This window comes from Thamnophis elegans, chromosome 13 (assembly GCF_009769535.1).
Source record: "Thamnophis elegans isolate rThaEle1 chromosome 13, rThaEle1.pri, whole genome shotgun sequence".
Taxonomy (NCBI): Eukaryota; Metazoa; Chordata; class Lepidosauria; order Squamata; family Colubridae; genus Thamnophis; species Thamnophis elegans.
Window position 1 is genome coordinate 18,306,206 of NC_045553.1, and position 17,077 is coordinate 18,323,282.

A 17,077-nucleotide genomic window follows, 5' to 3' on the forward strand; every position below is an offset into this window, starting at 1 on the left:
AAGGAGGAGTGGAAAGGGGAGAGAGGAGGAGAGAGGAAGGGGAAGTAAAGGATGTCAGAGGTAAGAAAGGAGGTAGGGAGGGGGAAGAGAGAGGGAGAAGAAAGTGATGATAAAGCACAAATATGGTGTATGGAGCAGAAGAGCTAATAATTGTTTTTGGAAGTTGATGGTAAGACGAATTGATGTACACATTTAATAATACAATACAATGTTAGCTATGTAATAGTATACATGTGATTATGTTATAAAAATGAAAAAATAACTATCTTATTTCTCCCCGATTAAGGAGTTTTATATGTGTGTGTGTGTGTGTGTGTGTGTGTGTGTGTATGTGTATATGTATTATATGGGCAACTCCTTAATCAGAGGGAGAAACAAGATAACTGGGGTGAAGCACAGAAGCCCTTGGGTGTACTAGGCTCTGATCTCCGGGTTTGTTTGGTTTTTTTTGCTTCTTTGGGGTTCCCAGCCACAAACCTCGACTCCCAGCTCAGGAAGGAACAGGTGACACAAGGAAAGCCATCCTTGGTTTTGTAAATGCTACCAAGAAGGACTTCCCTTCCCTTCCTGTGGGGATAGCTCTGGAACTGGGGAGGCCATTTGCACAGGGAGAAACCTCCCCCTCCCCCATCAACAAAGCCTGGGAAGTTCCCCTCTTCAGGGCACTCACTTTCCCTGGTCAGGGGTCCTCTGCAGCATAGAGGAGATTTTCAGCAAAGTGGGGTAATCTTTGAGCTGGGACAGCACGTTCAGCAGCAGAACAATGGAGCGGTTCATATGAGAGGCAAAGCTACCAGGACGGTCAATTTCATCCACAGGGATGCGCCATATTCCCTGCACAGAAAGCAAGAGGAGACAATTACTAATGGGGCATGCTCTTCCTCCTTTGCCTCTGGCAGGCAGAGGATCCTGCCCCTTGGCTTCCCCATCTAGTCTCTAGCTGCGACTCAGGTGGCCACTGAGAAAACATGGTCACTGCTAATCGCCTTACCCGGCACAAGGCATGTGTGCTTGCAGAAAGTCTGATTTGAACTCAGCTATTCAAGCTTAAAGAGATAAAGGGAGAGAACTCTGATTATTTGCATCCTAGCTAACTGTGGTTATTTGTGGAAGAAACAGGTAAGAGACACTATAGCAAATGTCAGCTAAGCAGCTGGTAACAATTCCAGGGAAGACCAGGGCCAGGCCTGCTTAAAGCTAATTCAGGGGAAGTAATGGAGGGACCTGTCCTGCATCCAGAGAGGGAAATGGCAGCTGAGGATCCAAAGGAGACCTGTCGTCCTTCAGAGGTTCTCAGGATGCTTTTGAGGGTCTCTTAAGGGCCAGAAGATTGTTCACACGACTGGACGCTGCACTCCAGGGGCTCCAATCATTGAAAGGGCTCGGTCACCTGGAGCCCCCACCCAGCCCTCTCTCGACTCCCGGGCCCCTTGGTCCTGCGGGCCAATCTACTTCCGGGCACTGAAAACCGGCTTGTACGTGAAAAAGGCTCGGAGATGCCCGAGTGGGGCTCGCCGAGAAGCGGCCGCAAAGAGCGCTTGGGAGGGCCGCCGCTCGGAATTCGAAGCGGAGCAGCCCAGGAAGGAAGCGAGCGCGGCGGGGGCGAGACCGGCCTACTGGCCCTTCAGTTGCCGCCGCCGCCGCCGCCCTCTTAGGGAGCGGCCGCGAAGCCCCCTCCCCTCCCGGCCGCTCACCATTTCGGACGGAGGCGAAGGGCGCCCCGCGAAGAGCGGCCAGGCGAGGCGCGCGCACGGGAGAGGTGCTGTTGTGGCACCGCCTCCGCCGCCACTACTGCGGCCGTTTCCGGACGGCGCCCGTGCGTGGCTCCGAGGCCGCGGGGGGAGGACGAAGCCGCCGCGGCCTCGCCCCGCGACGCCCTTTGCCGGACTGTGGCCGCCTCTTTCCGCGCCCGGCTCGGGCCCGCGAACTAAGCTCCCCGGTACCGGCCCGCCCAGGCCCGTCCTGCGCGCCGCCTACCTCCCCAGCAAAGCCGCCGCGACCCGCTGCGCCGCCCCCGCGGGAGCCTTAGGAGAGCGGCGCTGCGCTCCGTCTGCCCGCAGCTGCAACGCCGCCGCGTCCTCCCGCTCCGCCTGGAGCGCCCCGGGGAGACGGCGCCTTCCCGAAGCCCCCGGTGCGCCTCCCACCCCCGCGGCACCTGTTCGGCGCGGCCGCTACGAGGCTGCGAAAGCGGCGGCCTCGGCGGCACAACCGGCTTCGCACCCGCGGCCTTTTCACGCTGCCCTTCGAGCTCCTCCTCGGGAGGAAGGCAGGAGGCCAGTATGTAAAGCCTCACTTGACTGATGCCGACCCAGCCCGCGCCGGACGACCCAGGAACAGCTGCAGTCGGGCCGCCCTCGGTACCAGTTTCTGCAGCCGCCCCAAAACGAGCCCAGAGACCCCACAGCGCACAAGCGCCGCGGGCGGGAATCGATGGGAGAAGCTGTCCCTCATCTCGCCGATCCAAGAGCACATTAAGGCAGGGAAGAGGCGCTTCAAGAGGAGCGAGCCGGCAGGCTCCTTAGGCCCCAAAGCTTCTTGACGCGGCGGGAGGAGGGGGGGGGGGAATGGACTGGGGGGGGGAAGCTGGCTGGATGCGAGACTCTGGGTTCTTGGACGCTATGGTTTTCCCTTCCCACTTCTGCTGCCCCTTGCCTCCTGTTCCTCATAGACAGCGCTCCACGCCACTGCCTGAGGGCCTCCAGGAGGGGACCCCAGAAAAACCTCCAGACAGCATTAGATAGGCAGACGAAGACTCTGCTATACTTCAGCCTGCTAGTTCTGCCTCTCCCAGGCTGAACTGACCAGGGGGCTCCAGCTCAGCCTTTAGAAAGGGGAAGTCCAACTGCTGGAGTAAAGCTATCAAAAGCCCTCCAGAGCTCTTTCTTTTGCAGTTCAATTGAGTGAGAACAATCAATCAGTGGAACAACTTCCTTTCAGAAGTTGTTAGCACTGCTCATCAAACTTACAACTGTGACAGTATCCCCATATGGTCATGTGGTTACGATTTGGGAACTACTGGTAGTATAGGTGGTACCTGGCTCCATGATTTTAAAAAGATGTCGAGACTCTGGAAAGAGTGCAGAGAAGGCTCCTGTGTGGCTTTCCGGTGTTCATACAATTACACATTTCCATACATTATGTTTCCTGGAAAATATCATTTTCCTTATGCTCTATTCTCACATTTTGTAACCAGGACCAATTGAGAAGTAAGCAAGAAAGCTTCCTAGTTTTTGGCATTTTCCGGACCCATCTGCAGCTCCCCTTCCATGCGACTGAAAAGTCGCCCTGTCTATACTAACATGCTGTCTATACTCATCTAAAGGGCAAAGGTCCATGAGAGGGCATGTACTCTAAAGAGTCCCAAAGGGTAGAAGTGGCAACGCAGCTCCTGCCTCCCGCTGGTCTGTGTAACTGGACAGAAACCTCCTGTGCCACAAAGTAGCAACTCTCCTCCCACAATGGCATTTTAGGAACTGGACTTCTGTGCCAGCCAATTCAGATCAACTGCTCTCAGGACCATGACTTGGAGAGCATCCTCATAAAACTTAAAATATTTTTCTTTGCTCTCCATAGAAGGGGCTGAAATACTTCCAAATTCCTGCCATTAGTTCATTTGTAGTAGGGAAGTATGAAATGCCTTGTTCTGGGAGACATAAACACAGGTACTGCTCTGCTCAGCCAAGTCACAGGCCAGACAAAACTGCTGAAGGCTCTCCCTCTTGTTGCCCAACAGGAAAGGAAAGGAGCAGCTCCAGAGCTGCGCGTGGGGCAAGGAGGTAACTGTCCAGGATGGAGCGGTCTTGCTGGGTCCTGGTCTACCTGCAAAAAAACCAAGCAACTGGGGAAAGCCAGAGAAAGCACCCTGTCTGTAGCCTAGGCAGTCCACTTACGTTGAAGAAGTTGGTCTTGTTCCTCTCACAGAAGAGACCCTGTGCTGGCATGTGCCTCAGCTGCTGCCAGGGGAAACTGCTGCCTAGCAGCACATCGCGCGCCCACGGCAGATTCTATATAGGACAGAGTGCAAGAAAAGAACAAATTGGTTGGCAGGAAGGAGAAGCCAGAGTGGTGGCAGCTGCTTCAAAATTCCCCAAAGTGCCACCTCTTGACCTAATGCACACATTTCCCATCTCTGGGCAAAGCTGAAAGGTGGGGGTGGGGAAGGTAACGGGGGCTCCCGGGGACAAAATTCAGTCTTCAGAACCATAGATCTCATTCCTCATTGAGAGAGCTGGGTACAGTACAGCCTCCATCACCTCCTGGGGACAGTTTTTCTCCTAGTGATAAGATGTCCCAAAGACACTCCGCACTCTCCGTCCTGCTTCTGGCTGCTAAGGCGGGTTTTCATCCCTCGCATACCAAACGTCTTCCCTCTGTTATTTGGTACAGAAGGTCCCTGCCTGGAAGGGCAGACATGGGGGCAGGGATAATGTCGGGAGGCTGTTTCATATTCTGTGATGGGCCCAGCCTCTCGTTGCGCATGTGCCAGCCTGGGCACTACCTTCTTTTGTGCCCTGGAGAGGATAGAGGGACACAAGGTGTCCACAGCTTTCTCTTCTTGGCCCAATAATGGTTTTAATTAAGGTGGCCAGCAATAGGGATGGGGGAGTCAGTATGTGGGACCCTTCTCCTGTGCGCTGCTTCGGGAATCCAAGCATGGGTTAACTTTGTCCATTAGCCTAGAGTTACATAATTGTTGACCACGCCTCCTCTGAATGGGATAGTTCAGTTTTTTAACTCAGTCCAGCCTTAAAGAGATGCAATTTTTTTCTCTCCTCTAGGATAATAGACAAATTAGCTCATTTGACTTGGATTTCTGCCTTTGATTTGTTTGACTAAGGTTTGTGGTGTTCGTGTTGCCTGATAATAAGATCGTGTTTTTCTTGCGACTCTAGCGGCCACAGGAAAGTCGCCAAAAGTTTGTACGGGCTGAAGATTTGGAAAGTAGAATCAGTAGAGAGTCGGTTCGCCGCTTTCTGTCCTGATCAGTGGCCGTGGTGAGAATCGGTTCGCTGCTCTCGGGTCAGGGTGGGGCCCGGCAACCCGCTGTTACCGCATTCCGTTTCCTCTGCTTACCCTGGGGTGGCAGTGTGGTCCTGCCTCTAGCGGACGCGGACACAATCCTTTGCCAGGGAACATTGTTTCTTGGCACTTGAAACCATTGCCGCGGCTTGGGTGAGTTAACCGCGCCATTGGGAGCCGGGCGTTCCGTCCCCCTCCCCCTCCTCCGGGCGGGGAAAGACGGCAGCCATTTTGAAGGCAACTTTGAATTTCGCATCGACGTGGACCCTGATGCCGCCCAATTTAGCCGTTGGCACTTTTGCGCCAAAACAAGGCAAGAGGGGGTGGAGTTTGCCTTGTATGCTCACTTGCATTCATGACGGAGTGAGTCATCTTGCTATAGAGGTCGGTTAGCCGCCATCGCTTACCACCGTCAGCTCGCCAATTTGCAGAGGTTTACCCTGGTTTCAATTGTTCTTGAGCCTTTGCAAAACACTCCCATTCCCTCCCGTGATTATTATTATTATGGCCGATCAGTCAGCATCTGGAGGCAGCGAGGGATCTCACGGCTCCCTTCCACTGCACTCTGAGGCCGCTGGGCCCAGCACTAGGGTGGGTAGGACCACCACTTGGGCCTCTAAGCAAAAACTGTGCTTGTCCTCTGCAGCCCTGGATAGCTCTGCCAGGCGCAAGAAGGAGGCCAAGTCTTCGGCCTTAGCTCCTGGGCCTACCACCAGATCACCTCCTACCTTAGTGGCCGAGCGCCACTCTTCTCTCCCCTCGATTCCTCCAGCGGGAATCCAGGGCTGGTCCCCCAATCTCCCCACACCACTGGGGAGGGGTGCAGACCAAGGGGATTTGGGGCTCCTGTCTACCCCTGACTTACCTATCAGAGGCCCGACCACGTGCCAAACGCCCCCATTCTCAGCACCCGCGGCCACGTTTACGCCCACGGCAGCAGGCCTCAGGGTCAGGGATGGGCTCGAATTTGATCTGCCCCCAGAACTGCATAATATGATTTCTGCAGCCATCTCTCAGAGGGTAAATGCGGAATTGCAGCGCAGAGCCCAGCACCCCCTTTCTCTTAACATTGCCAGAGACCCTTCCATTTCTCAGGCTGATCCTCCTTTGGCTCCACCTTCGGCCTACAGCAAAGGTTCTATCCTGGGTGAGGAGGAAGAAGTTCCTGCCCTAGAATTGTCAGATGACGATGGCCCAGTGCAAGATACACCAGCTTTTTCCGGCCCGCCTTATTCAAATCACTTTTGTACAAGGCTAAGGCAACTACCAAGATGGGTGGCGCCACCACTCAAGCTAGCACGGCCATGGTACTTGATTCCACTGACTGTTTTTTCGCAGAGCAAGTGCAGGAGCAGGATGCCATTCCTGTCCCCGGCTGTTCCCCCTCCTAGTATTGGGGACAGGAAGCTTTACGCTTCCACGCCTGAACTGGATGAGCTCCTTCAGTTTCCTACTGTGGACCCCCCCAGTAGCAGCATTGGCCTCCCCGGCATTGATTCTTTCTGAGATTTTGGAGGGCCTTAAGGCCAAGGACCACAAGGCCGACTGGTAATTTGCAAAACACACCAGGCGGCTGCCTGGGCGTTACGTGTCGCCACAGCAGCATCTTTCCTTAATAGAACTTTACTGGTTTGGTTGCAACAGGTGCAGTCTAGGCTTCCTCCCGATGACCTATGCCTACACCAGGATGTAAATAAGCTGGTGGCAGTGCTAGAGTTCTCTTCAGATGCTACACTCAAGGCGGCCAAGTTCACGTCTTGTGTGGTAGCTTCCAACGTGGCATCCTGCAGGCTCCTCTGGTTTCACCATTGACAAGCTGATTTATGTTCCAAGTGGCGCCTGGCTTCTACCCCTTTCAAAAGGGGCCCTCTATTTGGAGCAACGTTGGATCCTATTTTGATCGAAAATAGGGACAAACGCAAGGTGCTTCCATCAACTACTAGGCGTGGAGACAGAAGGCAGCAACCATATCACAGAAGGCAGCCCTTTTGGGCTGGAGACTCCGGGTACACCACTGCCCCCTATGTCCCTCCCTATTCCAGACCGTTCCCTCAGACTGAGGACAGAGGTCAGGACCGCTCAGGCCTAGGGACAGGGGCCGCCAACAGGGTCAGCAACAGCAGGCCCGATGGCCATTTCATGAGAGCGGTAACTGGTCCTTTCGCAGATACCGGTGACTCACACGAGGTGGGACCTATTGGCGGGCGGTTCACTTCGTTTGCCCCTCAATGGGCAGAAACCACCTTGGACACATGAGCCCTTCAGACAGTGAGACTGGGCCTCACGCTGGAATTTCTCACTATTCCCTCGAGACATTTCATCAGGTGTCCCGTACCAAGGTGTCAGGTAAAGAGGCGCCTGATGGATTCTGAAATCGAACATCTGAATTCCATAAATGCTATGGAAAGGGTACCTCAGGGACAGGAGAAACTAGGTTTCTATTCCATCCTTTTCTTGGTCCCCAAAAGCTCGGGCGGATGACGGGCCATCCTAGATTTGAAATGGCTCAATCTCTACCTGAAATACCAGAGGTTCAAAATGCAGTCGCTCAACAGGATTCTGGCCTGCATCAGACAAGGCAACCTACTGACCTCTGTAAACATCAAGGAGGCATACCTCCACATGCCAATATACCCGTCTCTTCGAAGGTTCTTGCAATTCCAGTTTGCGGGGCACCATTTCCAATACTGCACCCTCCCATTTGGCCTTTCATTGGCCCTGTGGACCTTCACAAAGTTGTTGGTGGTGATAGCGGCATCTCTCCAGTCAATCACGATAAAGGTCAACTGCTACCTAGACGATATCTTGATCCTATCATCTTCCCCAGATATGGCAAGGATTTGCAGACCACGATCCAAACATTGCAACTCCATGGCTTCATTCTGAACTATCCAAAGAGCCATTTGACCCAACCACGTCCCTCCTCCATCTTGGGACTGTCATTGACTCCCAACGGTGGGTGGTATCGCTATCTCACGAAAGGCGCCGAAGCCTTCAAACCCTGGTGACTCAAGTGCAATCACAGCGTTCTCTTCCCCTCGCGGTCCTATCCCAACTGCTGGAGAAGATGATCTCGTGCATAGACGTTGTTCCATGGTCCAGGTTCCATGCATGCCCTCTCCAATGGTTTTTGCTCCACTTTCAGAGGGCTCACACCAGCCACTCACAGACCAAGGTCCATCTGACCCCCAAGGTACTGCGTTCGCTCTGTTGGTGGGCTTCTTCAAATATCCTCGAGGGGTGCCTTTTCAAGGAGCTGGACAGCGTGGTAGTAACAACAGACGTGAGTCTATTTGGATGGGGAGCCCATGCCCTGGACCAAGTGACACAGTGTCGCTGGAATGCCCAAGAATTGCAAAACAGCATCAACTGGCTAGAGCTTCGAGCAATTCGCCTAGCTCTCCGTGACTTTCAAGACCTGGTATTGTCCAACCATGTGTTCCACTTTGCGGGCCGCCATTTTCAATACAAGGCCCTACCATTCAGCCTCTCCCGCGCACCTTTACCAAACTATTGGCAGCCATAGCCACATATCTGCGCTCTCTACCGGTCAGAGTAAATTGTTATCTTGACGATATCTTGATTCTCTCCTCATTGAGTCCCCAGGCAATTTGGGATCGTCAAACGACTATCGACTATCTGCAGCACCATGGGTTTGTGCTGAATTTTCTGAGAAGCCATCTTCAGCCAACAATGAGACTTCTACATCTCAGGACTCTAATAGACTCTGTCACATGCGAGATGGCATTATCTCCGGAACGGCGCAGCAGCATCCTGTCGCTGGTGAGTCACATTCAAAGTCAGAGACTAATACCGCTAGCTGTGCTTTCCCAGCTTCTGGGAAAAATGATTTTGTGCAAAGACATTGTCCCCTGGTCGAGTTTCCATGCTTGTCCCCTCCAGTGGTTCCTTCTCCCGTTCTGGAGGGCACACACCAGCCACTCCCAGGCCAAGGTGCAAATTTCACCCAAGGTGTACACATCACTCCACTGGTGAAAGGCCTCCAATCTGAGCCAGGGGTCCCTCTTCAAGGAGCTGGACCAGGGAGAGGGAGGAGCCACGTCGCGATGACACATCGCACAGACCCAACAGTCCGGGTCTGTCGATGAAACTTTTGTCTTTGGACGGTCCGGTAGGACCTAAACCGTCCTGAAGAGACGGCGACAGGGAAGCCAAAGCCTTGCTGGTCACAGGGACATCGCAAAGTCCCTGTTTGACCCAAGGGTAGTGCTTCCAACTGAGGACAAACAGGCAGCCCCCAGGCTGGCATAGTCAGAGACCACTCCTGAAGGAAGAGACGAAACGAAAGCATTCCATCTGGTGAGAGTTTTTTTCTTTTTCTTTTTACTTTCAGAAGATCTGTGTTAAGAAACATTTTTTTAAAAAAAACAAAAACATCCAGTCCCCAAAGTAAGAATAAAACGACTGTTATTAGAAAATTTCCTGCTCTTGTTAGTAACAATGTTTTGTGGATTGAAGTAATTGCAACATTTCCTATCTCCCTGCTTGTAGTCTATGGACTGATTTCTTTTTTTTCTATTTTTTTCCTTTTTACTACCCTAATTTTTTTGTTGGCTAAATTAAACTTATTTTCTTACTTCAACATTTTTTCTTCTTCTATTGGTTAAAACCACTAATTATTGAGTCTGCCACCTGGAAGCCAAAGTCTGAACTTTGTTTCTGTTTTGGTTACAATGTATATTTTGTTCTGCTCCACTTGGTTTCCACTGACCTTGCAATGGAAGGGTTTGGAAAAACTTGAAAAGCACGAAACTTGTTTTTGTTAGTGCTTCTGGTAAATATTTTGGCAAGAGAAGGAAAAAGATAAGCAAGAATAAAAACCCTCCTATTTTAAAAAATCTTGAAAGAACTGGTGTTCAAGATTCAAAATAAATACAGACACATTTCCTAAAATTTTGACAGGCTAGAGTGGCAGATTCCTCTTCCTATTTTTTTTCCTTTATATTTCTTTGCATTTTGAAAAATGGATCAATATTCAGAGGCAGAAAATTTAATAATCCAAAACATCCTGGCTGGACTTCAAAATATTGCAGAAGGACTTAAGAGATTTGACAAGAAATGGGACAGTTTATGGGGTGCTACAGTTAAAGAGGAGGGGGTTAGAGCCCCAGAGATTAAAGAAGAGAATGGAAATATAGAAAATAAAGACAAGATGTCAGATGAATCTATTAATGGACTAAATACGAGCGAAAGTGAAAAGGAGGGAAGCTGGAAAAGTGTTTTCGACAACTTGGAGCCTTTCTTTCAACTTTAAGATGCAGGAGGGAAAAAAGAGTGGAAAATATGGAACTAAGAAGACAAATATATCCAGAAACAAGTTTGATAACCAAAGTTAAGCCTACGTTAATAACGAGTGACAAAATTACATGAGAGATCCTTCAAGCTACAGAGTGCGGCGAGAAATTATAAATTCTGAAAAGATTTTAATAAGAGAGATGACACAGCTGCTGGCAAGAGAGAAAGATTTATTTTGCTACTGGAAGGACACTGGTTGATAATGCCAATTGATGATAAAAATTAGTTAATTTTTGATGGTTAATAAGTAGGGATGTTAGTTTTTTGTAGACTCTTATAGATTATTATTGAATGTTTAGTCGCTAACATGTAATATATCATGATATTAACAATGAAAGGATAACCTTAATTAGGATAAATAACCAGGCCACAAATTGCAACTGAGACCTGGTGGAATGATAAAACCTATAAATTTGTGCTTTAGACCTTCTTATGAAGCTATAAATAATTTGGATTAGAATAAGAGGTGATGTGATGTAAATAGCAAACAACTGTTTTTTTTTTTCTTTCCTTCTCTGTCTTTCTCTAATTATAATAATAAAAGGGAATGTTAATGCACATCTTTGAGATTTTCAATTAGAAATTTTAATTTGGAGTAGAAATGGCAAACAATTGGGTTTTTTTTCTCCCTGTCTTTCAACTATAAAAACAAAAGGGAAGGTTAACATATACTTTGGTGATTATTAATTAGAAATGTCAATATTTTTTTTCTTTTTTCTTTAGATTGTCTTAGATTTTAAATGGTCATTTCGTTAACACATATTAATATATTTTTGTTCAGATTGTTGCTTTTTGCGTTTGTGGAGAGGAGGAGAAAAAAATGTAAATAACCCTTAGTTAACTATAATAATAACAAAGATATGTTAGAGAGAGGAAATATAAGATGTCCTACTAATTGACTTTATTTTTTCTTTCTTTTTTTCTTTTTTTTTCTTTTTAGAACGTGTTATAAGGATATAGAGATATGGCATATTGACTGGAACTGGGGGAAAGGGAAAAAAATGCCAACAGGTGGCTGTGTTTTCGAAATCTTAACTAAATGAAAACTGTGATATGGTGATAGTAAAATATATAAATTTTTAACATGAACAATTTAGACTGAATGGAATATATGTGATTGTGGACAGAACGCACGAAATGTACTTGTGACCAATGGATACGCTTTCTACAAGATGTTATGACAGATGATGTTTTTTGTGTGTGTGTTGTTTGTAATAAAACTAATAAAATAAAAAAAATAAAAAAGGAGCCGGACCGGATTGTGGTAACGACCGATGCGAGCCTGTACGGATGGGGGTGGGTGGGTGGGCGCACTCATTCGACCAGGTGGCCCAGGGTCGTTGGACTTCATAGGAGCTCAGGAACAGTATCAACTGGCTGGAGCTGCGCGCCATCCGGTTGGCACTTCTCAACTTTCAGGACTTGGTCAGGGCCAGCCATGTGCTGGTCCTCACCGACAACGTGGCCTCCAAGGCGCATGTCAACCGCTAGGGAGGCGCTAGGGAGGCACACGGTCCACGTCACTGATGTTGGAAGCAGAAAGACTCCACTGTTGGGTGGAGAGACATCTTCTATCAATACGAGCGGAGCATATCTCGGGGACCACGAATGTCCAAGCGGACTGGCTGAGCAGGGAAACGGTGGATCAGACAGAGTGGAGTCTATCCCTGGCCCTGTTCCAGGAGCTATCCCTCAGATTCGGCCACCCAGACGTGCACCTCTTTGCGCAACCCCACAATACTTACCTCCCACGCGTTTTTGCGAGATTCCAAGTACCGGTGGCGGAGGTCAGCGATGCACTGCGCAGCCCCTGGCCCCCAGGCTACTTTATGCGTTCCCGCCTCTTCCACTAATCCCACGTCATTCGGAAAATACTGGCGGAACGGGTGGAGGTCCTGCTAGTCGCCCCAATGTGGCCACCGACCTACTAAATCTGTCTATCTCTCATTCTTGAGAATACCGGACGATCAGATCTCTCTCTCCCAGGGGGCGCTATATCATCCGAGCCCCCAAGCCAAGGTGGTGCAGTGGGTAGAGTGCAGTACTGCAGCCACTTCAGCTGACTGTTAGCTGCAGTTCGGCGGTTCAAATCTCACCGGCTCAGGGTTGACTCAGCCTTCCATCCTTCCGAGGTGGGTAAAATGAGGACCCGGATTGTTGGGGGCAATGTGCTGACTCTGTAAACCGCTTAGAGAGGGCTGAAAGCCCTATGAAGCGGTATATAAGTCTAACTGCTATTGCTATTGCTAAGACTTACAATTAGCCGTGTAGGACTTGAAAGGGAAATCTTGATCAAACTAAAGTTTTTGACTAAGGTCATAAAAATGATCCAGGCGGCTTGGTTCCAATACGGAACTACAAGGCCACCTGGAAAGCCTTCTGCGGGTGGGCCCACAGAGCCAACATTGACCCTGTTTCAGCCTCTGTGCTACAAGTACTCGAGTTTTTACGGACAGGTATGGATAAAGGACTTACTCCCAACACTCTGCGTCGCCAGGTTGCTACTCTATCAACGGTCATCGGCGGCGGACATGGGCGCTCTTTGTCTCACCATTCACGGGTACAGTCATTTCTTAAAGAGGTTTCAAACCTCAAACCCCCAGTCATCCAGCGCTATCCCACGTGGGATCTGGCTGTGGTACTACAGGCTTTTACCATGGAGCCCTTCAAGCCCCTCCACTCAGTTAGTCTCAGATTGTTGACCCTTAAAACTGCCTTTCTTGTAGCCATTACTTCAGCTCGGAGGGTGTCGGAGCTCACAGCCCTGTTGGTCTGCAAGGAACTCTGTATTTTTCACCCAAACAGGGTGGTCCTTTGCTTGGATCTGACATTCCTCCCCAAGGTCAACTCGTGGTTTCACCAGGCACAGGAGATCATTCTCCCGGACTTCTGTCAGTGGCCATCGCTCCCGCGGGAGAGACAATGGCACTATCTTGACGTTCGCAGGGCACTTCACCATTATGTGAAACGAACCGCTTCATTCAGAAGATCGGAAGCCTTATTCGTTTCTCTTCAGCCATCAACTATGGGACAGAAAGTGTCCTCCAACACCATTGGATGTTGGCTGAAAGCATGCATTGCCCTTGCCTACGAGACTCAATCTAAACCTGTTCCCAGGCGCACCACTCCTCATTCCACCAAGAGCGCGGCCACCTCGGCGGCCTGGGCCACTCAAGCCTCGGTTAAGGAGATTTGCAGGGCAGCAACCTGGTCATCACCATCGCCCTTTGTCAGACATTATAAATTAGATGTGTTTGCCTCGGCAGAGGCCTCCTTTGGGCGGCGGGTCCTTCAGAAGGTTCTAATGGCAAGCAGCGCACAGAACGACCGTTGACTTATGTGAATGGTCCTTCTATGTGCACTGCGAGGGGAATCCACTCCACCCTCGCTTCGGCTGGTCCAGGGGGATTTGGGACGTGAGACCTTTCTTGATTTGTGGAACTACCTCATTTGCATTCTGAATTGATAAAATCTACATCTTTTAATTCAGCTGAGCCTTCATACAAAATTGAACCCTTCCAGTCAGAGGAGGCGTGGCCAGCAATTTCATAACTCAGTCTCTAGGCTAATGCACAAAGTTAACCCATGCTTGGATTCTCCTCGCAGTGCACATAGAAGGACTGTTCAGGTAAGTCAACAGACGTTTTCTCCGTCTGTGAAAGGCTAATTGTTCTGGCCTTGTCTCCCCACCCTTACATTTGCAGACACCCTACCCCCTGCTACCTTATGGGTGGGGCTGCAGGCATAGAGGCAGGCCAGACGGTAGAGACTCTTGTAGTGCTGAGGGAAGCGGCTGAGGCAGAGGTGGAAGGCGGCTATGCAGTGCTCAGTCAGAAAAGTGCGCTGCTCCTCCAGGTTTGTGGGGAGGCCCTGGGCAAACTGGCTGGTGCAGAGGAGCTCCATTGGTCTATTCGGGTCCCCCTGGGAGAGGGGGGGAGCAGAGAACTTGCAAGGTCCCTGGGGAGAGGGCTTCTGTTCCGCAGCACGGCAGGCGTCAGGGCTGCCCAGAGGGTCTTCCGGCTTTCCTACAGGGCCAGAAAATCGGCAACATCACCCTCCCTTTGATCCAGCTCACCCAAATCCCCAACCGCCCTGTAGGTAGGCAGAAGGAGAGCTGAGAGGCACCCCCAGCCCCAGCTTTGCCTTTTCACTTCTGGCAGCAGAAGCCCAGGAAGGAGGCTTTCCTTCCCTGGCACAAGGCCCGAAGGCTCCAGTCTTGCTCAACTTACCCCTCTCCTCTGTGGGTACCAGGCTCTCTTTCCCGGGTGCTGTGGCATCCAAGCAGGAAGCCAAGGGCCTCCCCTCGGGAAAAGTCTTCTTGTTGCTGTCCGGGAGGCTGGCAAGCTCCATAAAGGTGTCCTGGGTGGAATTGGAGTCCGAAAGCCCAACCGCCATGCTGTCCTGACTCCTGTCTGCACAGGAGAAACAGGGACACAAATGAGACAGGGCTTTGACAGCAGCCCCCACCCCCTTTTTCCCAACAGCGGCTTCTTTCATCCTCCACCTCCATTTCAGCATTTGGTTTCTAGTAAGCGCAAAGAGCAACACATCCACTCATTTGTTTCGCCATGCAGGTTCTCCTCTTGCAGCCCACTAACATTTCTTCCTTTTGTATATCAATTTAAAATATTCAGCTAGAAGTAATTGTAGCTGCAGGGATATTTTAAAGCTCTTAGCGTTCAGGTGACTATGGCAATCCCTTGCAGCAAAGCCAAAGGCCTTGGCTCCTTAAATATGGAAGCAGCTATTGCATTACAAGCGCTTAGGGAAGATGCTCCTTTTTATCAGATATCGTATCCTCAATTAGTAAACTAAATAAAGACGTGCACAGTATAGCAAGCAATGAGAGTGACATTTAATACTTACAAGGAAATGATTATAATGAAAGGGTAAATTGAGAACTCATCTGAGGATGGCTGAGAAGCTACAGAATGGGGGAGGGGGTCGTCCTGACAAACCAGAGAAATTGTTAATGCTGACATTCAGGAGCAAAAGACAACCTGGGTGTGCTAAGCTGGCTCTGGAAAAGCTGAGCCCACCAAGCAGGCCTCTTCTCCCTCCACCACACCACCCTCAATAAGCAGTTGTAACCCAAAATGTCTAACAAATCTTCCTAGCATTTTAATAAATAATTCTTAGTTTTCAAAGGGCTAAAAAAGGTCTTAGATTGAGCCAAGGTGGCGCAGTGGTTAAATGCAGCACTGCAGGCTACTGCTAGATCAGCAGTTCAGCGGTTCAAATCTCACCGGCTCAGGGTTGACTCAGCCTTCCATCCTTCCGAGGTGGGTAAAATGAGGACCCAGATTGTTGGGGGCAATATGCTGACTCTCTGTAAACCGCTTAGAGAGGGCTGAAAGCCCTATGAAGCGGTATATAAGTCTATTGCTATTGCTATTAGGTTCCCCTCCCACAATGAATAGTGAAAACACAAAGATCTGCAAGGCCTACTCAGTTATTGGCAGTCAGGTACGAACAAGCAGATCCATACCTGAAGAGTTCAATTAGCTGCTTTCCTGCTCATCCTTCTGCATAGAAGAAGACTGACAGTTTGCATGTGGGTAAGACTAGATAAGGTTCAAAGCATTCAAGAAGGGCCAGACTTCGTTCTCTTCTGCCAATGTAGGGACTTCAGACTAATTCCCCATTTGACTCTTCCTCCTGGTCTGGCTACTCTCCCTCCTACATTGACTGACAAAAATCTCCCAAAACAATCTTAAATGCAGGATAGTAGGAAGCAAGCAATACTGATGCTTGTCAATGATGATCTAAGGGGAAATTTTGCAGCAACAGCTGACTGCAAGCCTGCTTTTTATTCTTTTTTTTGGCAAGGTACTTCAGGGAAACGATCATGTTTAGTTGTGGCTGGACTAAACACACACATATAGATATGAACAGGAGTATTTTCCCCATAAATTATCTTTCTTGGTGAAAATTCATTCAGTCTGTTTTGACACTAGGAAACAAAAGATTGGCTGTGTTTGCCCAGAAAGTATTAAGGAATGAGAGGAGGGTCCCAGGACAGGATGTCTCCTTGCAAGGGCAGGAGGTGGCAATTCTCTAGGAAACTCATCCACACACCTGTAATTCAGTCCTGAACATAGGTGGGAAACATCCTAAGTCTTTTTCATCTTTAGGGAAAGCAACTTTTATTCTGAATTCTAGCTCCTTGATCTAGCTCCTATCAATCTTTTAGTAATTGTAGGGACGGGTATCAATACCCAACCTAAGCCATTTAAGATGGCCTCAAGGGTGGCATGGAAAGTGTTCTTATGTAGAACCTGCCCTCCAGCGAAGGGCCCTGGATTTCTGTTGCCAATATGGGCTGCTTTTTTCTGCAAGATTGGAGGATGGTATTTTGGAAATTAACTGCTATATTGAAACAGATATATAGATGTTTGGCTGGATTTAGACTTGTCCAACCTTTGTAGGAATGGAGGGGGAAATTAGAAAGGTGAAAAAGCAATCCAACCCCAGAGGAGAAACCCAATCCAATCCAACACAGGATAGAGCCCATGTTAAGGGATGAAATCTTACTTTCTGGTCATAATCACATTCGCACAACAAATTGCTACCACAAGAATTAAATACTAGGGGAAATGGATTTGGCAGCTGGTTGTAAGACAAAATAACACTTCTGCTCAGAATTAAATGGTAGATTTCGGCAGATCTCAGCTTATTCTGTCATTTTTGAGAACTGCTGATCCAATTATGATGTATATCTTTTATTTCCTATGAGCCGTGG

General features: G+C 49.4%; 1 protein-coding gene across 8 annotated transcripts in view; it reads right to left on the reverse strand.

Moving 5' to 3' along the window:
• The window catches only part of CABIN1 (calcineurin binding protein 1), a 157,961-nt gene that overhangs the window by 22,880 nt on the left and 118,004 nt on the right, over positions 1–17,077 (reverse strand). For 7 of the 8 annotated variants that reach the window (XM_032229942.1, XM_032229939.1, XM_032229937.1 and 4 more), the window contains 4 exons: positions 14,565–14,747; positions 14,059–14,360; positions 3,891–4,004; positions 671–834 (listed from right to left, as the gene is read on the reverse strand). In XM_032229942.1, coding sequence (XP_032085833.1) covers positions 671–834; positions 3,891–4,004; positions 14,059–14,360; positions 14,565–14,747 — 763 coding nt within the window. The remainder of the gene's footprint in view (positions 1–670; positions 835–3,890; positions 4,005–14,058; positions 14,361–14,564; positions 14,748–17,077) is intronic. The other variant, XM_032229938.1, reaches the window with a different exon arrangement.